Source organism: Saimiri boliviensis, chromosome 2, assembly GCF_048565385.1.
Source record: "Saimiri boliviensis isolate mSaiBol1 chromosome 2, mSaiBol1.pri, whole genome shotgun sequence".
In the NCBI taxonomy this organism is placed as follows: Eukaryota; Metazoa; Chordata; class Mammalia; order Primates; family Cebidae; genus Saimiri; species Saimiri boliviensis.
In genome coordinates, this window is record NC_133450.1 from 83,607,439 (window position 1) to 83,633,211 (window position 25,773).

General features: G+C 44.5%; 2 protein-coding genes across 5 annotated transcripts in view; one reads left to right on the top strand and one right to left on the bottom strand.

Annotated features, from left to right (window-relative positions):
- The window catches only part of ZNF106 (zinc finger protein 106), a 98,607-nt gene extending 97,516 nt beyond the window's left edge, over positions 1 to 1,091 (top strand). For both annotated transcript variants that reach the window (XR_012516281.1, XR_012516282.1), the window contains exon 23: positions 289 to 1,091. The gene's annotated coding sequence lies outside the window, so the exon portion shown is untranslated. The remainder of the gene's footprint in view (positions 1 to 288) is intronic.
- CAPN3 (calpain 3) overlaps positions 1 to 25,773 on the bottom strand; it is a 72,339-nt gene that overhangs the window by 13,588 nt on the left and 32,978 nt on the right. For 2 of the 3 annotated variants that reach the window (XM_074393809.1, XM_003928961.3), the window contains exons 2-9: positions 14,325 to 14,394; positions 12,638 to 12,756; positions 10,661 to 10,794; positions 9,430 to 9,598; positions 8,437 to 8,580; positions 5,559 to 5,642; positions 4,315 to 4,400; positions 1,808 to 1,885 (exon numbers count right to left, since the gene is read on the bottom strand). In XM_074393809.1, the coding sequence (XP_074249910.1) occupies positions 1,808 to 1,885; positions 4,315 to 4,400; positions 5,559 to 5,642; positions 8,437 to 8,580; positions 9,430 to 9,598; positions 10,661 to 10,794; positions 12,638 to 12,756; positions 14,325 to 14,394 (884 nt within the window). Of the gene's footprint in view, positions 1 to 1,807; positions 1,886 to 4,314; positions 4,401 to 5,558; positions 5,643 to 8,436; positions 8,581 to 9,429; positions 9,599 to 10,660; positions 10,795 to 11,042; positions 11,175 to 12,637; positions 12,757 to 14,324; positions 14,395 to 25,773 lie in introns of those variants that run through there. The other variant, XM_074393810.1, reaches the window with a different exon arrangement.

Sequence of the window (25,773 nt, forward strand, 5' to 3'; positions counted from 1 at the left end):
ACAGAGTATCGCTCTGTTGTCAAGGCTGGAGTGCAGTGGCACAATCTGGGCTTATTGCAACCTGTGCTTCCCGGGTCTCAAACTCCTGACCTCAAGTGATCCGGCCGCCACGGCCTCCCAAAGTTTAAGACAACGTACTTAATGTCTGCCACAGTGTCAGTTTCTGTTGACAGAAAAATCCTTATTTTCCCAAAAGGAACTAAGAAAAAGAGAACAGTGTTTTTTTTCTAACATATTGGCCACAAACCATGGTTCTCATTTTCTTTTTTTTTTTTTTTTTTTTTTCAGACGGAGTTTCACCCTTGTTACCCAGGCTGGAGTGCAATGGCGCGATCTCGGCTCACCGCAACCTCCGCCTCCTGGGCTCAGGCAATTCTCCTGCCTCAGCCTCCTGAGTAGCTGGGATTACAGGCACGTGCCACCATGCCCAGCTAATTTTTTGCACTTTTAGTAGAGACGGGGTTTCACCATGTTGACCAGGATGGTCTTGATCTCTCGACCTCGTGATCCACCCGCCTCGGCCTCCCAAAGTGCTGGGATTACAGGCTTGAGCCACCGCGCCCGGCGGTTCTCATTTTCTTTATTTTTATTTTTTAGATATGGGGGTCTCATGATGTTTCTCAGGCTACACTTGAACTCCTGGGGTGGGCTCAAGTGATCCTCCCACCTCAGCCTCCCAAGCAGCTGTGACTATGGCATGTGTCACCACTCCCAATTTGGATCTTATTTTCTAAGTGACTGCCCTGAGAGTCTCTACCACTTAAGCTTTATTATCATCATTGATTTGGAAAACTCACATTTGCTTGCAATGAGAAAAGCTCTGCTACAAATTTACCTGTTGGTTTAGGTCCAAACTTACATTCTACATATACGTCTCAAGCTGAAAAACATGAATCTGAAGACAAGGAAACTAAAAGACTCAAACTTTCACGAGGCTTTGCTTTCACATTGTATGAGGAATGTGATTTACAAATCTAACTCAACTCTCTTAACAAATACACCTAAAAGCTTTCTCTACCTCTTATCTATTGTAATTGGAACAAAAATAACATGGCTCTAAAAAATAAACCAATAAAACCCATTTTCATTTTTTTCTATCCATTCTTCATTTACATATTTTTCCTTTTTAAAAAACTATAGTATAACTTATGAACATTAAAGTGCAGACATCTTTAAAAAATGACTCAAACTCATGTATCTTGATGGGAAGGCTCAAAAGAAATTCAGTTCTTCAAAAGGTTACTGTGTGTCCCACCACTGTGCACCAGGAGCTCTGCTAGGCACATGGAAAAGAGATATTGTTTGGGAAACAATAGACGATTAAGCAAACAATGTTAAGGGTGATGAGCATTATAAGTTAATCTCAGTCCTGGGTTAACACAGGGGGGGTCTCTTTCAGCTGAGACCTGAAGATTCTCCTCAAGCTGAGACTTGAAGCCTGAGTAGAAACAACCTAAGTGAGGGTGAGGTTGGTGCTGGGAGATCAGGGCAAGTTGAGCTTCCTAGGCTCAGAAAAAATTGTGCAAAAGCCATGGTGCATGTGGCTGGAATAGAGTGTGTGGCAGAGGACTAGAGGGGAGGCAAGAGACAAGTCATGTTGGCCTGGTCCTGGGCTCAGTTGTCCCTGTGGCCTGGAGGGCTCCTCTCAGAACCTCATCCTTGCTGCGCCTTGGGCTAGGGGAGGAGAACAGGGCCCAGATCTCCCAAAGGCTGGCATCTGACAACCTCATCTGGGGATTGAGGTCTGAGATTTCCCTTCTCTTCCCCATCCCTTACCCTTCTGGGTCTTCCTGGGTTCCGGACTCACCAGAACTCTCCATCCTCAGTGACCTGGTGCTGCAGATGGGTCTTCTCATCTTTGTCCACAAAGCTCCAGTCCTTCCAACTGGGGGGAAAATGGAGGAAATAAGGAAGGGGGAAGAAGGGAAGGCCTGATGTAGGTTGGGACAGGAGGTATCAGAGAAATACGAAGAGTTGCAGCCACTGTGAACCACCAAAATGCTGATCTGATCTGTTACCCTCAGCATGAAACCCAACAGCAGTGACTTCTTACATCCTCAAGACTGAATATAAATTCCTTAAATGGGCTGGTGAGGGCTTGACCCTTCTTATCACACTTTAAAGGTTAAGAATTGGGTTCTGGGCCAGGTGCAATGGCTCATGCCTGTAATCCCAGCACTTTGGGAGGCTGAGGTGAGCTGATCATGAGGTTAGGAGTTTGAGACTAGCCTGCCCAATACAGTGAAACCCTATCTGTATTAAAAATATGAAAATTAGCTGGGCGTGGTTGCATGCTTATGTAGTCCCAGCTACTTGGGAGGCTGAGGCAGAAGAATCACCATAACCTGGGAGGCAAAGATTGCAGTGAGCTGAGAACATGCCACTGCACTCCAGCCTGGGTGGCAGAGCAAGACTCCATCTCAAAAAAAAAAAAAAAAAAAAAAAAATTTGTTTCTGGACATAGACAAACTGGGGTATCTGTTTAATAATAGTGCTAGCTATGCAACCTTGGGCAGGTCACTTAACTTTGTCAGACTCTGCTTCCTCAACTGCAAAAGGGAAATGATTATGTCACCTGTTCACAGGTCTGGGATGGGCAGATGAAATAATGCACGCAAAGCTGTTAGCATAGTGCCTGTCATATAATAAGAAACTGAGTTACTAAGAAAAAAAGCCAAGCCTGTAAACATCTTCCCTGTTTCAGAAAACAGCCGAGCATTGTGTTTCTAAACACTGGGCAGTTTTCACACACACTCGGTCCTCATGACAGAGGCAATAATGTGCATCTGTGTTTCAGGCTCACTGAGGAGAATTCAACTAAATGGATGGTCCCTAGAAAGGTAAGGGGCTGAGGAAGTGCTTGGAGTCAGAGAGCACCACAGGGAACACGGACATTCCCGAGACCAGGAGGAGAGACACATCAGAGGAAAGCTCCTTGAGTGAACAGGGTTGGGTCCACTTGTCAGCAGCCCCTGTGAGGGAAGCGTCATGGTAAGCAGGACAAGGTTGCCCACCAAGCTCTGAGGCTGGAGAACACAGCAAGGTTCCCTGCGGGTGACTTGGGCCAGCAGAGTAGACAACTGAGGAGTCACCAAGGGCCTTCCTAGAGCCGAGAGCACAGTTCCATTGTCACTCCCTCCAGGCAACCTTTCTCTAAGCTTCCTCTCCCACCCAAACTAGGTGCGGAGGCCCTCTCTTTGTGATCCTTACTGTGACATTGATCTCAATTATTAGTGTGTGCTTGCCTGTCCTTCCCTGGGCCTTAAACCCACAGGTGCAGGGCCCAATGTGTCTGTTCATTTCTACATTCCCTGTCAGTAGTCTAGGGCCTGGCAGAAATCAGCACTGAGGAAATAAGCATTTGTAGCATGCATAAGTGAATGACTGTAAGAGGCAGTCAGGGCATGAGGATCAGACCCTTTTCACAGTGTATCGAGGGAGGCTGTGGGTTCACAGAATATCCCCAGTGCCTTGACGTGTGCCTCCTATGTAGTAGGCGCCCAAGAGACATTCGCTAAATGAACGACTGAACAAACCAGTAATTACATGCTGAGCTAAGAAGTATGCAGCGGTACATAAGCACAGAAGCGGAAGGGCCCAGGCTGCCTGGTTGCAGTCATTCTCCACTACTGAGTCCTACTATACCCTCTGGAAATAAAACAGGAGCTCATGGGCTCATTCAGTAATGAACTGCCTCTCATTCAGTAGAGGTAATTAGGAACCAGTGGGACCATGGAGGTTTTGCAAATGTGCTGGAGCCTTCATAATAACTTCCCATGTTTATTATTTTTGTTGCCCACAGTCTATTCCTTTCAGTGACAAGCAGTAAAATTCTTTCACACAGCCCTTGCACCTTTATTTGGGGTCAGCACGGGTAAGGAAATCTTGGTAATGACTCAGAACTTTCCAAAAACAGTCCCATTTACTCTGCATATGAGCCCACAAGGTTAAGTGCTAATAATACCATTCCCATTTCACAGGTAAGGCAGCAAAGACTGCTAGAGGGGAAGTCACTTGTCCAGCCCAGACCCCTGCATTCATACTCTTTTCCTGTGGGGACCTTCTCCATGCTTTCTGGAATCCTTCCTTTCCAGCCAATGGCTGTCAGCAACCTCTCTGGGTTCCCAGACCCCACTTCCACTCCCGGCCCTTCCCTGAAGCCAACACCTGTACCCCTCTTCTCTGCGGATCATTGGTTTTGAGGGCGATTTTATACCAAGCATCTTCAATACTCTCATGGCTCACTTCCCAACATAGCCTTGTCCTGGGCCCTGTTCCCTGCTACTGCCCATTCCGTGGGGTCCCCTCACCTACCCATCACTCCAAGCGCCGTTCCACTCCACCTGGCCCCAGGGGTTCCGCAGCCGCACCAGCTTCACTTTCTCACCTTTGAACAGGACCTTAAGCACAGAGAAAGTGCTCTCATGCCCTGCAGCCTGTCTGGAAAGGGAATCTTCTGTCTTGCCTTGAGGGATGGGATGGGGCTGGGGGCCGAATCCCTTATGGGAGGATGTTCTGCCTGGTTCTGGCCAAAGAGACTAATCAGAAGTGTGCTGGGGAATGGCAGGGGGTGAGGTCATAACCTTTTCTCCTGAGTCTGCCTGAATTAGAGCTTGGCCATCTCCTCTCTAAGAGGCAATTTTCTCAGAGAACATCCTAGCCATTATGAGTTTGCAGGGGGGTGGGGAAGGAGGAGCATATACAGTACGGTCGCTAGCATATTAGGTATCTTTGTATAAATTAGAAAAAAGACCCCTGCTGACTAAGGAACTACAAACAAGCAGACTTCCTCCAGTCTGCTAATGCAGACAACTGCCCCTCTCGGCCCATCCCTTTGTACAGGGCACAACCTGCCGAACTGTGTGCAACGGGCCTGACAATGTTCCCATCTCTGACGTGACTCAGGAAAGCCCAGAAGTCCCAGAAGGAGCAAAACAGTCAGTCTCTCGTATGCATGGCTTCAGCGTACAACCAATCACGGATCAAAAATATTTGAAAAATAAAATAATAAAATAATACCAAAAAACCCCAATGCTGTTTAACAACTATTTACATAGCATTTCCATTGTGTTAGGTATCATAAGTAATCCAGGGATGACTTAAAGTATACGGGAGGATGTATGTAGGTTATATGCAAATACTACATTTTCCAGAAGGAACTTGAGCATCTGCAGATTTTGTTACTGTTGGGGGTTCTGGAAACCAATCCCTGTGGCTACCCAGAGACAACTGTAGCTATCTGAACATGAGAGAACAGGAATCTCAAGAACACATGAAACTAGCTTTGTAAAAGCATAGTGAAGTGACATTTCAATTGGTTCCTTGGGAATGTTGGGAAATTGCCATCTTTAGCATGAAAAGCAAAGATAAACTGCTGACCCCACTACCAGTGTCACAGGCCCCTCTGCTCCCAGATGTGTGGCTTGGACCTTGAACTGAATGTCCTGATTGGAGGCAAGCTCTGCAGACAGGGAAGAGGCCCCAACAACTAAGTCCTGACTTCAGGAGGTTAAGCCAGGAGGGTACCTGTGCCCCACCCAGCTCCACTACAGGCTCACCTCCTCCAGGCCAGTGACAGAGTAGGCATGACCTCTGACCAGCCCACAGGCCATTCTTGTCTCATACTGAAATGGAACGATGGTCTGTAAAGCAATAACCAGAGAGACCATTAGGGGCGGGGGAACGGAAGTTCTGCTGCTTGGAGGCAAAGTTGATAGTAGTTCACTTCCCAGGTTCTGTGAGGACACAGACCACTCTACTCTCTGAAAGTGTGCCTCATGACCATGATCAGACCTTCACTGGCCCTTTAAGAGTGTCAAGAGACACAGCTCCAGAAAAGCTGGTTTCCCTGAGAAGGCTCTGTCCTGACTATCAGAGAGCAACATGGATGCTGGGATGTGGGGTGGGTAACATCCCTGCCCCTCCTTTCTGGACCCCTTAGCATCCTTCAAAGGAGGAAGGGATGGAGTTGGAGGTTGCCCTGGGCTTCAGGATCCCCCTTCCCCTGAGGCCATCCAGGGTTGACTATTCCTGGAAGAGAAAGAGGTTGAGAAAAGGAGTTAGATGACACAAATAAGTCTAGTCTTTTTCTTATTTCTTTTTTCTTTTTTGAGACAGGGTTTCGCTCTTGTTGCCCAAGCTGGAGTGCAATGGCACAATCTCCACTCACTGCAACCTCCACCTCCCGAGTTCAAGCAATTCTCCTGCCTCAGCCTCCCGAGTAGCTGGAATTATAGGCATGCACCACCATGCCTGGCTAATTTTTTGTATTTTTAGTAGAAACAAGGTTTCACCATGTTAGCCAGGCTGGTCTCAAACTCCTGACCTTAGGTGATCCATTTGCCTTGGCCTCCCAAAGTGCTGGGATTACAGGTGTAAGCTACTACATCTGGCCAAGTCTAGCATTTTTCTTTACATCCCCTCACCTCCTCCACATCCATGTAGAACCTAATATTCAAGCAATCAAGAGTCCCAGTGCCCAGGGAGAGAACTCTGAGAAGGCCCGAGGAGTTCCCTGCTCAGACATGACTGTGCCTAAGGGATAGCTCTTCCATTTGCAGAAATTTCCAGGTTGCGGCCATGGGGGATCCTTGGCAGAAGGGTAAGATCACTAAAGTCCCACAAGCCCTAGACAGGCTCTGTGGTTTCTGTGTGCTTACTAACAGCTTTAAAAGGAGCTTCCAGGCCGGGCGCGGTGGTTCAAGCCTGTAATCCCAGCACTTTGGGAGGCCAAGGCGGGTGGATCACGAGGTCAAGAGATCGAGACCATCTGGTCAACATGGTGAAACCCTGTCTCTACTAAAAATACAAAAAATTAGCTGGGCATGGTGGTGCGTGCCTGTAATCCCAGCTACTCAGGAGGCTGAGGCAGGAGAATTGCCTGAACCCAGGAGGCGGAGGTTGCGGTGAGCTGAGATCGCGCCATTGCACTCCAGCCTGGGCAACAAGAGCAAAACTCCGTCTCAAAAAAAAAAACAAAAAAAAAAAACGGAGCTTCCAGAAGCCTTGCTAGGCTGTGGAATTCCTACAGCCTTTTTCAGGGTGAGGGGTATGGGTGGAACCAGGGCTTTTGGCATCTCAGCCTCCCCCAGATCTCAGTCCTCATGGTCCAGATCATGCTGAATAGACCGAGATGGGTCAGGAAACTCATTAATCCTTAGTTCTAGACCTGGGAAGCTGCTTGAAATGACTCTCTGTCATTACCTAAGCATACCATTCAAGCCAGCAATTCTACTGCTGGGAATCTGTCCTACGGAAGTCTCCATGGATGTATACAAAGATGTATCTATTGGGATGTTCATTATAGCATTTTAGAATAGTAGCAAAACAAAACAAAGAAAACTCCTCAACTTTCCAGTAATAGGGTACTGGGTAAATATAACATATCTGTGTATTTGAATATTGTGCAGCTACTAAAAAATGTTACAGGAGAATACTTTTGGCACATTAAGAATATCAAACTAGGCTGGGCACAGTGGCTCACTTGAGGTCAGGAGTTTGAGACCAGCCCGGCCAACATGGTAAAACCCATCTCTACTAAAAATACAAAAATTAGCCAGGTGTGGTGGCATGTGCCTGTAATCCCAGCTTTGTTAGGAGGCTGAGGCAGGAGAACTGCTTTAAACTTAAGGCAGAGGTTGCAGTGAGCCAAGATAGCACCACTGGGCAACAGAGTGAGATTCTGTCTCAAAAAAAAAAAAAAAAAAAGATTAAACTAACTAAAAAGAGCAGGCTGCAAAGAGGTACATACAGTATGACAACATTTAAAAAATAAAAAGATAGATTTAGTGTGTGCAGAGAAAAATCCTGGAAGGACATATGTCAGATGTTAAGAGTGATTATCTTTATAAGGGGAAAATGTAAGTGAAATTCTCCTTTGTGTTTTTTCTGTATGGCTCAGTACTCTCTAGTGAGCAGTTATAACTTATGATAGTACTAGAATATAAACTCTACAAGGGGTAGACCTTGCTTTTTCCACAAATACTACAAGGGGTAGACTTTGCTTTTTCCACAAAAAAAAAAAAAAAAAAAAAAAAAAAAAAAAAGGAGGAGAAAATTTGCTTAGTGTGCTGGAGAGTGCCTAGAGCATAGTAGGAGCTCAAAAATAAGTGTTGAATGAATAAACAAATACATTAGAAGAGGAAAAATATTTTAAAATAAGTCTCTTTGCTATTTCTCTCTGATAGTTTGTTAATGAGAAGAACTGCCTGGACCGTGGAATATGCAGAAACTGCAGCAGAGACTCCCTCCAAAATCCTGATTCTTGTACTTCCTTGGGAGTCTTGGCTGAGCAAATTATTTCAATCCAGACCCTTGGGAGGTACCAGGTGGGGGTCTGTGGCTAAGGCCCTGGCTGCTGAAGGGAGTCTGACATCAACAGGTGGGGTCATGTGGGTTGGAGGGATGGTCAATTCTGATATTTGGAGGTATACACACCCGGGTCGGCCTTTCATCTGAGTCTCTGGGGTCGAGGTCTGAGTCCCTGAGCAGCGAGTTATCCATATTCCTCACCATCCGTGCAATCAAATCCCCCATGTTCAGACCAGAAGGAGAGGTTCCGTAGGTCATGTTCGTGCCATCCTGAGGCCCAACAGAGAGAGTAGGGAACAACCCAGGCAAGGGAGAGAACAAACACAGAAGGGCGGAAAAGGAAGGAGAGAGGATGAAGAGATGGGACAGACAAAGGGGAAAAGGAGAGATCAATAGAGCACGAATAGAGGAAAGCCGGAGGAAAGTAATACAGAAAAAGTTCATCTATGGTGTTGTATGCTAACTGATATTCCCACCTGTCCACTGGGCATGTTGGGAGAGGAAGGGCCAGAAAGTCAGCTTGGGTCCCATTCTCCCCAATAGAAACCACTAAGACTATCATATTACTATACTGAGCAGCCTTAGGGAAGGTATGCCCCTTGAAGGAAGCCTGGCCATAGGTGGCCATCTCCCTACCCTTGGCTCCTGTCTGAGTTCACAGCATTTCTTTGCACTGAAAGGGGCTGCAGGCTTAGCTTCTCCCAGGTAACAACACAAAGCCCACGTCCCGAGTGGGGAGGGGGGGTATGGTGAAACCCCAGTGACTGGGTAGCTTTCTTAGGGGAATGGTCCACAGCCAAGTATTTGGCCAGCTTAATAGGGAGTGTGCTGAGACTGAGGAGCACCAGCAAGGGAGGCCTCCACTGACACAGACCTCTAGACCAATTTCCGCTGACATTCCAGGGCTTGGAATGTCCTTGACCAGTGTCTTTATTGAAAATCCCCAAGAACTATTCTCCCTTGAGAAATTCCCAGTCTTCAAAGTTGAGAGCCAGCTTCTGCTTCCTCAAACAAAACGTTCGCTCTGTCCCACACCAAAGCTCTATGCTGCCCTTCATTGGGTAAAAGGCTTCCTGACACTTGGAGCTCCCCGCCCTGTTCCTGACACCCCAGACTTACATCAATGGAGCAGCCCATGAGGGATCCTCTCTCAATGGCTTTCTTCATGATCTTGTACATGTCGCTAGGAGCATCCCTGATCTCAAAAAACTCCGTCACCCCTCCTGTGAAGTCCTCCATGGCCTCTGTAGTGTTCCCACCTTTCAGAGCTTCATAGGAACCATGGAGCCTTAGAGAGAGGATGGAGACTAAATGTGTGTGTGTGTTGGGGGGCGGGGTGGGTCACAGAGTTCCAGGAAACAAAACCTAGGTACTACTGCCACCAGAACTTTACCTCTTGGTGCTGTGATGTTCTTTCATCAATTCCACATTAACCCTGTGAGCTAAGGGGATGAAAACAATGATTCCTTTTCTTCATAATGAAGAAACTGAGCTCAGGAGGCTAAATGACCTAACCAAGGCCACAGAGAGCTGGAAGCACTGGGATTGAAACCCAGCTATTCCTACTTCCTGAGAACTCTCTTTCCACTACATCCTGAACCTTGAGGAAGGGCTTCATTAAAGCCATTAGCAGCTGCCAGTGTGGTGGCTCACACCTGCAATCCCAACACTTTGGGAGGCCGAGGCTGGTGGATCACATGAGCCCAAGAGTTTGAGACCAGCCTTAGCAACATAGAAAAACCCTGTCTCTACAAAAAATACTAAAATTAGCTGGGCATGGTGATGCCTGCATGTAGTCCCAGCTACTTGGCAGGCTGAGGCAGGAGGATCACCTTGAGCCCAGGAGGTCAATGCTGCAGTGAGCCGTGATTGCACCACTGCACTCCAGCCTGGGTGACAGAGTGAGACCTTGTTTCAAAAAAAGAAAAAAAAAATCAATTATTAGCATCTAGGGTGGAGCTTTTAACTTGAGAGACAACATGGCTTTATAAATCTGCTGCAAGCACGTGAGGTTGAGCCAAGCAAGACTCTGGGATCTGAGCTCCAGAGATACAATGCTTTGATCCCAGACTTGCAATACCACCACGGAGGCGCAATGAAAGAACTCGCCAGGGGAAGCTAAAGCTCAAGGTCTTCTACGCAAATCTTAATTTCTACTCTGAAATTTAATGTTTTTAGTTAGAGCTGTTGTTGCCTGGAACTGATCTGTAACTTAGGGTCACAATTGAACACGCCCACACATATGCATGTACAGAGGCACATGCATCTTCATGTGAGTGAGGTCTTGGCTGGATTCTGCAACCCACTTTCTCACCTCTAGCCCCACCTCACATTCTAAAGCATTGCTTACTTAGCATAAGCCTTCTCCAGCAGAGCACTCCAGAACTCATTGCGGTGGTTGGACTTCGTGAAAACCAGTTGATTGTTGTATGTCGGCAGGCAGTCATCAATAACCACATCCACCCACTCTCCATAGCGCCAGAACTGCACAGAAGCATCACACACAGAGTCACATCCTCAGATTACTGTTAGGAAACTGTCCTTCCTCCACAGCCTTCAGGGGGTTCTTGGATACCAAAGCAGCATCATTCCCTGTACTCACATCTGGGTGCCTGTTCATCCTATTCTGGGTTTGGAGTATATGAATCTGTCTCTAACTGGACTGTGTGATTTTTGAGGGCAGGAAGTGAGTTACATACACCTCACCTCTTCCACGGACTTCAGGCCAGTACCTGATAGAGTAGGTGCTCCTTGAGTGTCTTAGCATGTAAGATTTTCATTCTCCTGGCTCATCAGGTCTGGGGCGGGCCTGGGTGTCAGTACTCTCAGGTATCTCAGATGATTCAGTGTGGCCAGGACTGGGAACTGTGCAGTGAAGGCACTGTATTGATTTAGGTATTTCTTGATACCAAACTGAAGAACAAGGACTGCAATGGAGGAAGAAAGTGACCCAGAATCTACTCTAGCTGTAGCAGGAACATTGTCCAATCATTTCAAATTTGGATGTTGCTCTTTTTTGAATGAATCAGTTTGAATTGAAAAGGCCCAAATGCAGTTTGGTCTCCTTTTCAATGGCACTTTCTCCCTCATTGAAAAGAGAACAGATAGCTGATATTTGTATTTCAGACCCTTTTAGAGCTGAGACCCTTTAACTATCAGAAGGAATCTAATAGTTTGATGGCACAGGGAAGAAACGAAATGCAAGGCCTGGCTGCCATGCCATGTTCCCAAGACAGCAGGAGGTGGAGTCTTAGCCTGGAGATAGACCTTTTCTGAGGCCTTCTGTGCTGAGGTGCAAGACCAGAGGAGCAAGAACTGATGATCTGGGTCATCCTGGGACACGAGGGAGCCTTCAAAGCTGGAGACAGGCTGACTCCTCAGCATCCCGAAACTTTGAGACCCTCACAGGTAGAATTCACTTTGGTTCTGCTCTAGCACCAGCTCTATGCCAAGATGACTGGAACCCAGAACATTTCCAGTGGCTAGATGGATTGTAGAACCATGAGACTCAGTTCTGGGGCAAACACGAAGTCTGATCCCCAGGTTAAACAGACTCTTCTTCCAGGGGTTGGAAGAGAGGAGTGATAGCCTTGGTCCCGCTATGTCTTAGAGAGGAAGAAGTACACAGGAGCCGTGGACCAGGGGTTCCTGTACAACCTGAAGGGTCCTGTGGCGTCCCAGTGCTAATATCTTTTTTTTTTTTTTTTTTGAGACGGCGTTTTGCTCTTGTTGCCCAGGCTGGAATACAATGGCGCGATCTCGGCTCACCGCAACCTCCGCCTCCCGGGCTCAGGCAATTCTCCTGCCTCAGCCTCCTAAGTAGCTGGGATTACAGGCACGTGCCACCACGCCCAGCTAGTTTTTTGTATTTTTAGTAGAGACGGGGTTTCACCATGTTGACCAGGATGGTCTCGATCTCTCGACCTCGTGATCCACCCGCCTTGGCCTCCCAAAGTGCTGGGATTACAGGCTTGAGCCACCGCGCCCGGCCCAGTGCTAATATCTTAGGGACCTACTTGAGAAGGGCTGCAGGCAGTAACAGTAGCCGGACAGCTGCAGAGACAAAAATAGACCCACAGGCCAGTAAACAGTATGTCTTCCTGCCTTTCTGGGACATAGCAGAAGGTTGGGGGGAGGGATTAGGGGCCAGAGACAAATAAGCAACTGCTTCCTCCCAGGCTTGAAGCCTTAAGGGGGTCCCTGCCCACTGCTGCCGCTGCAGGTAGATGGGTGGAAAGGCTCCTTGAGCTTTTGGGAAGTCAAGGCCAGGAAACCAGCAGTGGGTGGCCTGCAGCTGACCCTCTTAATTACACTCTCATTACCTCACCTGAAAGTGGAAGATCCCTGCATAGTTTTCGATGAAACTTTGATCATGGGGTATGACTCGGAAAAGAAGGCGCTGGTTCAGGGTCAGGCAGGCAATGGCTGCAAGAAACCAGCAGTCACCTGCAGACAGACACAGGGCATAGATCGTGAACAGTCCTCCTCCTCCTGGGAAGAAAGAGCCCCAATCCCAGCCAGCTCTTCCACTTTCCTGAATGGGGACTCCCTTGGTGCCCACTGTCCTACTTCCAGATTTGAACTCACAGAGGTGTCAACCCAGGGAAGGAGATTTGGACAGGAAGTCCTTGACAATATGATCAACAGGTAACTTACTGCTCTGTGACTAGACATTTTGCTCAGGGCTGCAGGCAGTTCCTCCATCTGCAGTATAAACTCACTTCCTTTTTAGGCCTCAATGGAGACAGAGCAGTAGGTGATCATAACTAGGGTGTTCTTCCGAACACCTTTAGGAAAGCCACCCTGCCCCGTGCCTTTGCAATGTGAGTCCAATTCCCCTTCTGACCTCAGCGAAGACTGAACATCAGAGAACCATCCACCAGGATGATTTGAATTGGAAGGAAGACCAGTAGGCAACTGCCCTGGAACCAGTCTATAGGGGGCAGTAAGACATTGCTGGCAATGGAATTAGATCAGGACATTTTCTCTCACTCTCTCTCTCTCTCTCTCACTCTCTCTCTGTGTGCTAGATGGATTCTAGAACCATGCGTGTGTGTAATAGTGGGTACAGCTGGTCATAGAGCTGCGTTCTAAGAAGGATGGGTTAAGTGAAATGCAACCGAGAGTGTGCAGGAGAGAATGAGCGCTGCCTACAGTCACCCTCCCCTCCCCTCCTTGGAAGCAGCCCATCTTTCCTTGGAAAGTGTTTATTGGTCTGAAGGTCTCAGAGTATTAACTCCAGGGCCCTGCAGGAAGCCTTCCCCCTGGTGCAGGGACCCAGACACCCATTTAATTACTTCTCAGCCTTCTGGAAAAAAATAAGACAAATTCCCTTCATTTGGTCTTGGGTGCCCCTTTTCCTCAAATTTAAATTGTTTTTGTTGATGCTCTCTCTAATTTTACTTCACAGAGCTTGCTTATAGTCCACACCAAAGACAATACTTTATGAATAAGAGGTTAAAAGAGGAAGATCACATGGAGCAGCCAAGCTAACCAATCAAAGAGAAAATTGGGTGCTCATCCACATGGCGGATACCATCTTTGTTGAAAGACTCCTTTAATATGGAGCTATGCTGGGGTAATTTAAACAAAGGTTCCAGTTACAAGTGCTTTCCTTGGCAATGCTTTTGTGTGTGTATCTAGAGTCTACATGTCCAAGGGGCATGCCTGGTGCACAGTCACAGAGCTGTCTTCAAAGAAAGACGGGTACAGAGAAAAACAGGATTCTTGTCATGCTGAGTGGGGTATGTAAGTGTCCCTGAGATGCTGGAGAGGAGACACAGGATGAAGATACCCCCGTGACACATGGCTGAGTGCTAAAGAGGAAGGTAGGAGGAAACAAAGCAATCACTAGCACGTAGATAAATGACCATAAAGCAACTGTTATAAAAATCTTTCAAAAAGTTACTAAGAGTGAGAATAGACCACCCCTTTACCTCCTGGGAAGGGATCACACCTTGTAAACATCCCTTGATCATCCAGCAGGATCTGACCTGAGGCACTTTCCTACCTACCTAGATCTCCTTGACAGATGTCAGTTCTGTTGGCTCCACCAATGATAAATCGGGGATTCTCACATATTTCCTGTGAAACAAGAAGGAAATGACCAGGTAACAACAGTAGCTATTATTATTTTGGTTTTATTATTATTTTTTGGGACAGAGTCTCGCTCTGTCACCAGGCTGTAGTGCAGTGGCGTGATCTGGGCTCACTACAACCTCTGCCTCCCAGGTTCAAGCCTCCTGAGTAGCTGGGACTACAGGTGCATGTCACCATACCCGGCTAATTTTTGCATTTTTAGTAGAGACGGGGTTTCACCATGTTAGTCAGGATGGTCTCAATCTCTTGACTTCATGATCTGCCTGCCTCGGCCTCCCAAAGTGCTAGGATTACAGGCATTAGCCACTGCGCCTGGTCCCAGTAGCTATTATTTATTCAGTTTCATTATGTAGTGTGCCTGAGAGTATTCACTTTGGCCTTGTGAAGGGAATACTATCATTCTTATTTTTCAGATAAGGAAACTGAGGCCCAGAGAGGTTAAGAAACTTGCGCAAAGACACAGCTAGTAAGTGGCAGAAGCCAGAAGCATGCCCCCTTTTTACATTGTCCCATGCTGCTTCCCACACTGTCATAATAGCCGAGTAAGGATGGAACTTAAGAGTTAGGGCGGTATCAGCTGGGCATGGTGGCTCACACCTGTAATCCCAGCACTTTGGGAGACCAAGGCAGGTGGATCATTTGAGGTCAGGAGTTTGAGACCAGCCTGGCCAACATGGTGAAACCTGTCTCTACTAAAAATACAAAAATTAGGCAGGCATGGTGGCAGACACCTGTAATCTCAGCTACTTGGAAGGCTGAGACAGGAGAATCAAAATAATAATAATTAATTAATTAATCAAAATCAATAAAATAATTATAGATTCAGTGTTTTGTTTTGTTTTTGTTGCCCAGACTGGAGTGCAGTGGTGCCATCTTGGCTCACTGCAAACTCTGCCTTCTGGATTCAAGCAATTCTCCTGCCTCAGCCTCTGGAGTAGCTGGGACTACAGATGTGTACTACTATGCCTGGCTGATTTTTGTATTTTTAGTATAGAGTTGGGGTTTCACCATGTTGGCCAGGCTGGTCTCCAACCCCTGACCTCAAGTGATCCGCCCGCCTTGGCCTCCCAAAGTGCTGGGATTACAGGCGTGAGCCACTGTGCCAGGCCATCGTTTTGGTTTTCACTGCATTCTTCTCAGCTTCTGGGAGTCTTGGCATTCCTGTGACACAGTTAAAATGGGCTCTCTCTCCCCACCTTCCCCCACCCCCATCACAACAACCCAATATACCCAAGTGAGCTGAAGCTCCTGCATTCAGGGTGTATCGCCGTAGTAGATGGAAAATCTTGCTTATACTACACCCCACAGCACACGTCCCATCAGCGACTCTTTGTGCAATGGAAGGATAAACCATAACAATCATTTTTAAAAAGGTTTACCTATATGGGGAGGGAAGGAATGAGGTGGCAGAAATACAGATGGAATTGCAACTCTGAATATAACTGTTTAAAAATAGTTTTGATTTAGGAATCATATAAAGTTTTAAATAATTAAGAGACAAAATTAAAGAAAAAATAATTTTAAAAAGGCTTCTGGTTCTTTCTGCCTTGTGAGGACTCAGAGAGGAGCCAGCCTCTGCAACCAGAAAGCGGGCCCAGATCACTAACTTCTACCCTCCAGAATTGGACCTTTTAGAGTAATGAACTGTCTTCACACCTTTTCTCATCAGTGCCCTCCTTGGGGGCCTATGGATCCCGAGAGGAAGAGTCTACTGGACTGAGCACACAGGCATGGTCACCACAGGGCCATGTGGACAGGGTGTTGAGTGGCTGGGAGGGGAAGCTGGAGGGGGAGTAGTGGGAGGCAGGGTGGGCGGGGCACCATCTCCTTTCTGCACAGTCTCTTTCTTAAGAGTTTGCACCTGAGACGAAAGAGATCCAAGACGGCCAATTAGATACAACTCCAAAGAGACAAAGAAATCCAGAGATCTCCTAGCTCCATCCGAGGTACCAGGTACATTTCAACGGGTCTGGTCCCATGGTGAGCAAAGACCACTCAGGGCAGACTGAGGCGGGGAGGTGTGCTGCTTCACCCAGAAAGTGCATCTGACCAAGGAGTCAGAGGCTCCCCTCTGGCACTCTGGTCCAGATACAGTGCTTCCCCCAAAGCCTCAGCAATACACAGAACAGGGGATCTTTGCTAGTCAAGCGCAGGGAATTACAAGCGTGGAGTTGAATAAGAGCCTGCAACTGAGCTACTGTCCCCTCCCTCCACCTGGAGAGAGAGGGAGCTGTAAGTGGGAGCAGCTGGGTGGACCTCTACCCCATGACCAGAGAGAGAAAGCTGAAAGGGAAAGACGGCCTGGTGTGGCTGGGTGGGTCCCTACCCTCCCCAACAAACTCCAGAGGGCTGAAGCTCTGATTCTAGTGGGTTGTGCAGCCAGTGCCACATTCTGAGCTGAACCCTGAATGATCCAGCCTAGTGGAGGAAGGGCAAAACCCACCACTAGAGGGGTGGGACTGGGCTACACGTTTTAACAAAAAACACAGGAAGCCTATGTAGCAACGGGATGGCGTTCCTGACAACCCAGCAGCGGCTACAGGTCATCGGAAGAGGCGGGCCTAATCTCCCTGTATAAATGAAAAAGACACAGGAAGCTTCCCTAGTAACCTGAAGGAGTCCCTAGAAACCACAGGCAGACCAGCGACCTCATCAAGCAGCTCCCTGACACCACAGCCAGGTAAATCCACAAAGATGGGAAAAAAACAGCGCAAAAAAGATGAAACCATCAAAGACCAGAACACCTCTTCTCCTTAAAGGGATCACAACTCCTGAACAACACAGGATCACCACTTGACTGAGGAGTGTGACAAATTGACAGAAACAGGCTTCAGAAAGTAGATAATAACAAAGATTTCAGAGCTAAAGGAACACGTTCTAACTCAATACAAAGAAACCAAAAACCTTGAAAAAAGATTAGACAAAATGCTAACTAGAATAACCAGCTTAGAAAAGAACATAAACAACTTGATGGAGTTGAAAAACACAGCATGAGAACTACGTGAAGCAAACACAAGTTTTAATAGCTGAATAGATCAAGCAGAATAAAGGATATCAGAGATTGAAGATCAACTCAATGAAATAAAAAGAGAAGGCAAGACAAGAGAAAAAAGATTGAAAAAAAAAATGAACAAAGCCTCCAAGATATATGGGATTATGGGAAAAGACCTAATCTATGCTTGATGGGTGTACCTAAATATGATGGGGAGAATGAATCCAAGCGGGAAAGCATGCTCCAGGATATTATCCAGAACTTCCCAAGCCTAGCAAGACAGTCCAAATTTGAAATTCAAGAAATACAGAGAACTCCACAAACACATTCCTCAAGAAGAGCAACCCCAAGGCACATAATTGTCAGATTCACCAGTGTTGAAATGAAGGAAAAAATGCTAAGGGCAGCCAGAGAGAAAGGTCAGCGCACTCACAAAGGGAAGCCAATCAGACTCACAGCAGATTTCTCAGCAGAAACCCTACAAGCCAGAAGAGAGTGGGGGCCAATAATCAATATCCTTAAAGAAAAGAACTTTCAACCCAGAATCTCATATCCAGCCAAACTAAGCTTCATAACTGAAGGAGAAATAAAATCCTTTACGGACAAGCAATTATTGAGAGATTTTGTCACCACCAGACCTGCCTAAAAGAGCTCCTGAAAGAAACACTAAGCACGGAAAGGAACAAGTACCAGACATGGCAAAAGCAAACCAGTGGGCCAAGACCAAAAATGCAATGAAGAAAATGAATCAACTAATGGGAAAGAAAACCAGCCAGTAGCAAAATGGCAGGATCAGATTCACACATAACAATATTAACATTGAATGTGCATGGCCTAAATGCCCCAATCAAAAGACACAAGCTGGCAAACTGGATAAAAAGTCAGAACGCATTGGTGTGCTGTATTCAGGAAACCCATCTCACATACAAAGACACACATAGACTCAAAATAAAGGGATGGAAGAAGATTTACCAAGCAAATGGAGAACAAAAAAAAGCAGGGGTTGTAATCCTAGTCTCTGATAAAATGGACTTCAAACCAACAAAGATCAAAAGAGACAAAGAAGGGCATTACATAATGGTAAAAGGATCAATCCAACAGGAAGAGCTAACTATCCTAAATATATATGCCCCCAACACAGGAGCACCCAGATACATATAGCAAGTTCTTAATGACCTAAAATGAGATTTAGATTCCCACACAATAACAGCGGGAGACTTCAACACTCCACCGTCAATATTAGACAGATCAAGATCAACGAGACAGAAAATTAACAAGGATACCCAGGACTTGAATGCAGAGCTGGACCAAGTGGACCTAATAGACATATACAGAACACTGCACCCCAAATCCACAGAATATACATTTTTCTCAGCACCACATTGCACTTACTCTGAAATTGACCACATCATTGGGAGCAAATCACTCCTCAGCAAATGCAAAAGAACAGAAATCATAACAAACAGTCTGTCAGACAACAACGTAATCAGATTAGAACTCAGGATCAAGAAACACACTCAAATCCGCACAATTGCTTGGAAACTGAAGAACTTGCTTCTGAGTGTTGACTGGATAAACAATGAAATGAAGGTACAAATAAAGATGTTCTTCAAAACCAATCAGAATGAAGATACAACTTACCAGAACCTCTGGGACACCTTTAAAGCAGTATCTAGAGGAATATATATAGCAATAAATGCCCACCAGAGAAAAGAAGAATGATATAAAATTGATACCCTATGATCAAAATTGAAAGAGCTAGAGGAGCAAGATAAAAAAAACTCAAAACCTAGCAGAAGACAAGAAATAACTAAGATCAGAGCCGAACTGGCGACAGAGACACAAAAAACCCTTCAAAAAAAATCAATAAATCCAGGAGCTGTTTTTTTTTTTTTTTTTTTTTTTTAAGATCAACAAAATAGACAGACTGCTAGCCAGATTAATAAAAAAGAAAAGTGAAAAGAATCAAACAGATGCAATAAAAAAAAAAGATAAAGGGGATATCACAACTGATCCCACAGAAATAAAAACTACCATCAGAGATTACTACAAACAGCTCTACTCACATAAACCAGTAAACCAGGAAGAAATGGATAAATTCCTAGTCACTTGTACTCTACTGAGACTAAACCAAGAGGAAGTTGAAACCCTGAATAGACCAATAACAAGGGCTCAAGTTGAGGCAGCAATCAATAGCCTACCAACCCAAAAAAATCCAGGTCCAGATGGGTTCACAGCTGAATTCTATCGGATAAAGAGGAGCTGGTTCCATTCCTTCTGAAACTGTATCAAACAATACAAAAGGAGGGAATCCTCCTTAACTCATTTTATGAGACCAATATCATCCTGATACCAAAACTAGGCACATATTCAAATAAAAAAAGAAAACTTCAGGCCAACATCCATGATGAACATTGATGCAAAAATCTTCAATAAAATACTGGCAAACAGATTGCAACAGCACATCAAGAAGCTTATCCAACAGGACCAAGTAGGCTTCATCCCAGGGATGCAAGACTGGTTCAACATACACAAATCCATAAATGTACTCCATCACATAAATGGAACTAAAGACAAAAACCACATGATTATCAATAGATGCAGAGAAGGCCTTTGACAAAATTCAGCCCTTCATGCTAAAAACTCTCAATAAACTAGGTATGACGGAACATATCATAAAATGATAAAAGCTATATATGACAAATCTACAGCCAATATCATACTGAATGGGCAAAAGCTGGAAGCATTCCCTTTGAAATCAGGCACTAGACAAGGATGCCCTCTCTCACCACTCCTATTCAACATAGTATTGGAAGTTCTAGCCAAAGCGATCAGGTAAAAAAAAGAAATAAAGGGTATTCAGTTAGGAAAGGAGGAAGTCAAACTGTCTCTATTTGCAGATGACATGATTGTATATCTAGCAGACCCCATCATCTCAGCCCAAAATCTTCTCAAACTGATAAGCAACTTCAGCAAAGTCTCAGGATACAAAATCAATGTGCAGAAATGACAAGCATTCTTATACATCTATAACAGACAAAAAGAGACAAATTAAGAGTGAACTCCCATTCACAAATTACTACAAAGAGAATAAAATACCTAGGAATACAACTAACAAAGGATGTAAAGAACCTTTTCAAGAACAACTACAAACCACTGCTCAATGAAGTAAGAGAGGACACAAACAGATGGAGAAACATTCCATGGTCATGGTTAGGAAGAATCAATATCGTGATAATGGCCATACTGCCCAAAGTAATCTATAGATTCAATGCTATCCCCATGGAGCTACCAATGACCTTCTTCACAGAACTGGGAAAAAAGTTTTAAACTTCTTATGGAATCACAAAAGACCCCACATAGCCAAGACAATCCTAAGCAAAAAGAACAAAGCTGGAGGCATCATACTGCCAGACTTCAAACTATACTACAAGGCTACAGTAATCAAAACAGCATGGTACTGGTACCAAAACAGAGACATAGACCAATGGTACAGAACAGAGACCTCAGAAGAAACACCACACATCTCCAACTATCTGATCTTTGACAAACCTGGCAAAAACAAGCAATAGGGAAAGGACTCCATGTTTAATAAATGATGTTGGGAAAATTGGCTAGCCATGTGCAGAAAGAAGAAACTGGACCCCTTCCTGTTACCTTACACTAAAATTAAATCCAGATGGATCAAAGATTTAAACACAAAACCTAACACCATAAAAACACTAGAAGAAAATGTAGGGAAAACCATCCAGGACGTAGGCATAGGCAAAGACTTCATGACTAAAACACCAAAAGCAATAGCAATAAAAGCCAAGATAGACAAATAGGATCTAATTAAACTCCAAAGCTTCTGTACAGCAAAAGAAACCATCATTAGAGCAAATTGGCAACCAAAAGAATGGGAAAAAATTTTTACAATCTACCCATCTGACAAAGGGCTAATATCCAGAATCTATAAGGAACTAAAACAGATATACAAGAAAAAAACCCAAATAACCCCATTCAAAAGTGGGCAAAGGATTTGAACAGACACTTGTCAAAAGAAGACATATATGAGGCCAAAAAAATGAAAAAATGCTCATCATCACTGGTCATTAGAGAAATGCAAATCAAAACCACACTCATCTCATGCCAGTGAGAATGGCGATCATTAAAAAACCTGGAGACAACAGATGCTGGAGAGGATGTGGAGAAATAGGAACATTCTTAAATAGTCGGTGGGAGTGTAAATTAGTTCAACCATTGTGGAAGACAATGTGGCGATTTCTCAAGGATCTAGAAATAGAAATTCCATTTGACCCAGCAATCCCATTACTGGGTATATACCCAAAGAACTATAAATCGTTCTACTGTAAGAACACATGCACACATATGTTCATTGCAGCCCCGTGTACAATAGCAAAGACCTGGAACCAACCCAAATGCCCACTGATGATAGACTAGACAAAGAAAATGTGGTACATATACACTATGGAATACTATGCAGCCATAAAAAATGATGAGTTTGTGTCCTTTGTAGGGACCTGGATGAATCAGGAAACCACCATTCTCAGTAAACTGACACAAGAACAGAAAGCAAACACCATATGTTCTCACTCATAGGTGGATGTTGAACAATGAGAACATGTGGACTCAGGGAGAGGAACATCATACACTGGGGGCAGTTGGGGAGGTAGGGAAGAGACAGTGGGGGTGGGGAGGGGGGAAGGGTGAGGAGGGATAACATGGGGAGAAATGCCAGATATAGTATGCACCTAAAGTAAAATAAACTAAAAAAAAAAAAAAAAAAAAATAGTTTGCACCTGAGATGGGCAATACGGCCAATTAGGAGCAGCTCTGGATTGCAGCTCCCAGCAAGAGCATAGAGGGACAAAGATGGCAGAAGAAGAAACTGGCTGCAACCCTTACTGTTCTGTAGCCGCTGCAGGTCATCCCTAGGCAAGCAGGGCCTGGAGTGGACCTCTAGCAGTACTACAGTAGAGGGACCTGTTAGAAGGAAAACTAAAAAATAGGAAGAAATAACTTCATCATCAACAAACTGGACATTCATTCAGAGACCCCATCTGAAAGTCAACAACTACAAAGACCACAGGTAAATAAATCCACAAAGATGGGAAGAAACCAGCACAAAAAGGATGAAAACACCCGAAACCAGAATGCCTCTCCTCCTCCATGGGATCACAACTCCTCACCAGCAAGGGAATAAGGCTGGATAGAGAATGAGTCTGATGAATTGAGAAGCATGCTTCAGAAAGTGGGTAATAAGAAACTTCTCTGAGCTAAAAGAACATGTTCTAACACAATGTAAAGAAACTAAGAACCTTGAAAAAAGGTTTGATGAAATGCTTATGAGAATAAACAGCTTAGAGAGGAATATAAATGAATTGATGGAGCTGAAAAACACAACACAAGAACTTCATGAAGCGTACCTAAGTTTCAATAGCCAAATTGACCAAGCAAAAGAAAGGATATCAGAGATGGAAGATCAACTCAAAGAAATAAAACAAGAAGGCAAGATTAGAGAAAAAAGGGTAAAAAGAAATGAACAAAGTCTCCAAGAAATATGGGACTATGTAAAAAGGCCTAATATATATTTGATAGGTGTACCTGAATGTGACAGAGAGAATGAATCCAAGCTGGAAAATACTCTTTAGGATATTATCCAGGAAAACTTCCCCAACCTAGCAAGGCAGGCCAATATTCAAGTCCAGGAAATACAGAGAACACCACAAAGATATTCCTCAAGAAGACCAACCCCAAGGCACATTAATTGTCAGATTCACCAGGGTTTAAATGAAAGAAAAAAATGCTAAGGGCAGCCAGAGGGAAAGGTTGTATTGCTCACAAAGGGAAGCCCATCAGACTCGCAGCAGATGTCTCAGCAGAAAGCCTACAAGCCAATAGAGAATGGGGGCCAATATTCAACATCCTTAAAGAAAAGAGCTTTCAACCCAGGATTTCATATCCATCCAAACTAAGCTTCATAAGCAAAGGAGAAATAAAATCCTTTACCAACAAGCAATTACTCAGAGATTTCGTCACCACCAGGCCTGCTTTACAAGAGCTCCTGAAAGGAGCACTAAACATAGAAAACAACAACCAGTACCAGCCACTCCAAAAACATACCAAATGTTAAAGAGCATTGACACAATGAAGAAACCGCATCAACTAATAGGCAAAACAGCCAGTTAGCATCAAAATGGCAGGATCAAATTCACATGTAATAATATTAACCCTAAATGTAAATGGGCTAAACACCCCAATCAAAAGACACAGACTGGCAAATTGGATAAAAACTCAAAACCCATCAGTGTGCTGTATCCAGGAAACCCATTTCACATGCAAGGATACACAAAGGCTCAAAATAAGGGATGGAGGTAGATTTACCAAGCAAATGGAGAGCAAAAAAAAGCAGGAGTTTCAATCCTGGTCTCTGATAAAATAGACTTTAAACCAACAAAGATCAAAAGAGACAAAGAAGGACATTACATAATGGTAAAAGGATCAATGCAAAAAGAAGAGCTAAGGATCCTAAATATATACACACCCAATACAGGAGCACCTAGATACATAAAGCAAGTTCTTAATGACTTACAAAGAGACTTAGACTCCCACACAATAATAGTAGGAGACTTTAACACTCCACTGTCAATATTAGACAGATCAAGACAGAAAATTAATAAGGATATCCAGGACTTGAACTCAGACCTGGAACAAGCAAACCTAATAGACATTTACAGAACTCTCCACCCCAAATCCACAGAATATACATTCTTCTCAGCACCAAATCACACCTACTCTAAAATTGACCACATAATTGGCAGTAAATCACTCCTCAGCAAATGCAAAAGAATGGAAATCATAACAAACAGTCTCAGACCACAGTGCAATCAAGTTAGAACTCAGAATCCAGAAACTAACACAGAACCTTACAGCTTCATGGAAACTGAACAACTGGCTCTTGAATGTTGACTGGATAAACAATGAAATGAAGGCAGAAATAAAGATGTTCTTCAAAACCAAGGAGAACAAAGACACAACATACTAGAATATCTGGGACACATTTAAAGCAGTCTCTAGAGGAAAATATATAGCAATAAATGCCCACATGAAAAGCAAGGAGAAAGCTGGGCGTGGTGGCTCAAGCCTGTAATCCCAGCACTTTGGGAGGCCGAGGCGGGTGGATCACAAGGTCGAGAGATCGAGACCATCCTGGTCAACATGGTGAAACCCTGTTTCTACTAAAAATACAAAAAATTAGCTGGGCATGGTGGCGCGTGCCTGTAATCCCAGCTACTCAGGAGGCTGAGGCAGGAGAATTGCCTGAACCCAGGAGGCGGAGGTTGCGGTGAGCCGAGATCGTGTGCCATTGCACTCCAGCCTGGGTAACAAGAGCGAAACTCCATCTCAAAAAAAAAAAAAAAAGAAAAAAAAAAGAAAGAAAAGCAAGGAGAGATCTAAAATCGACACCCTATCATCAAAATTGAAAGAGCTAGAGGAACAAGATTTAAAAAACTCAAAACCTAGGAGAAAACAAGAAATAACTAAGATCAGAGCAGAACTGAGACAGAGAGAGACACAAAAAACCCTTTAAAAAAATCAATAAATCCAGGAGCTGGTTTTTTGAAAAGATCAACAAAATAGGAAGACCACTAGCCAGATTAATAAAAAAGAAAAGAGAGAATAATCAAATAGATGCAATAAAAAACGATAAAGAGGATATCACCACAGATTCCACAGAAATACAAACCATCATCAGAGATTATTACAAACAACTTATGCACATAAACTAGTAAACCTGGAAGAAATGGATAAATTCCTGGGCACTTGCATCCACCCAAGTCTAAACCAGGAAGAAGTTGAAACCCTGAATAGACCAATAACAAGGGCTCAAGTTGAGGCAGCAATTAATAGCCTACCACCCAAAAAAAGCCCAGGTCCAGATGGGTTCAGAACCGAATTCTACCAGAAATAAGAAGAGGAGTTGGTGCCATTCCTTCTGAAACTATTCCAAACAATTCCAAAAGAGGGAATCCTTTCCAAATCATTTTATGAGACCAACATCATCCTGATACCAAATCCTGGCAGAGACTCAAAAAGAAAAGAAAACTTCAGGCCATTATCCATGATGAACATATATGCAAAAATCTTCAATAAAATACTGGCAAGCCGACTGCAACAGCACATCAAAAAGCTTATCCATAATGATCAAGTAGGCTTCATCCCAGGGATGCAAGGCTGGTTCAACATACGCAAGTGTATAAACGTAATTCACCACATAAACAGAACCAAAGACAAAAACTATGAGATTATCTCAATAGATGCAGATAAGGACTTTGACAAAATTCAACAGGCCTTTATGCTAAAAACTC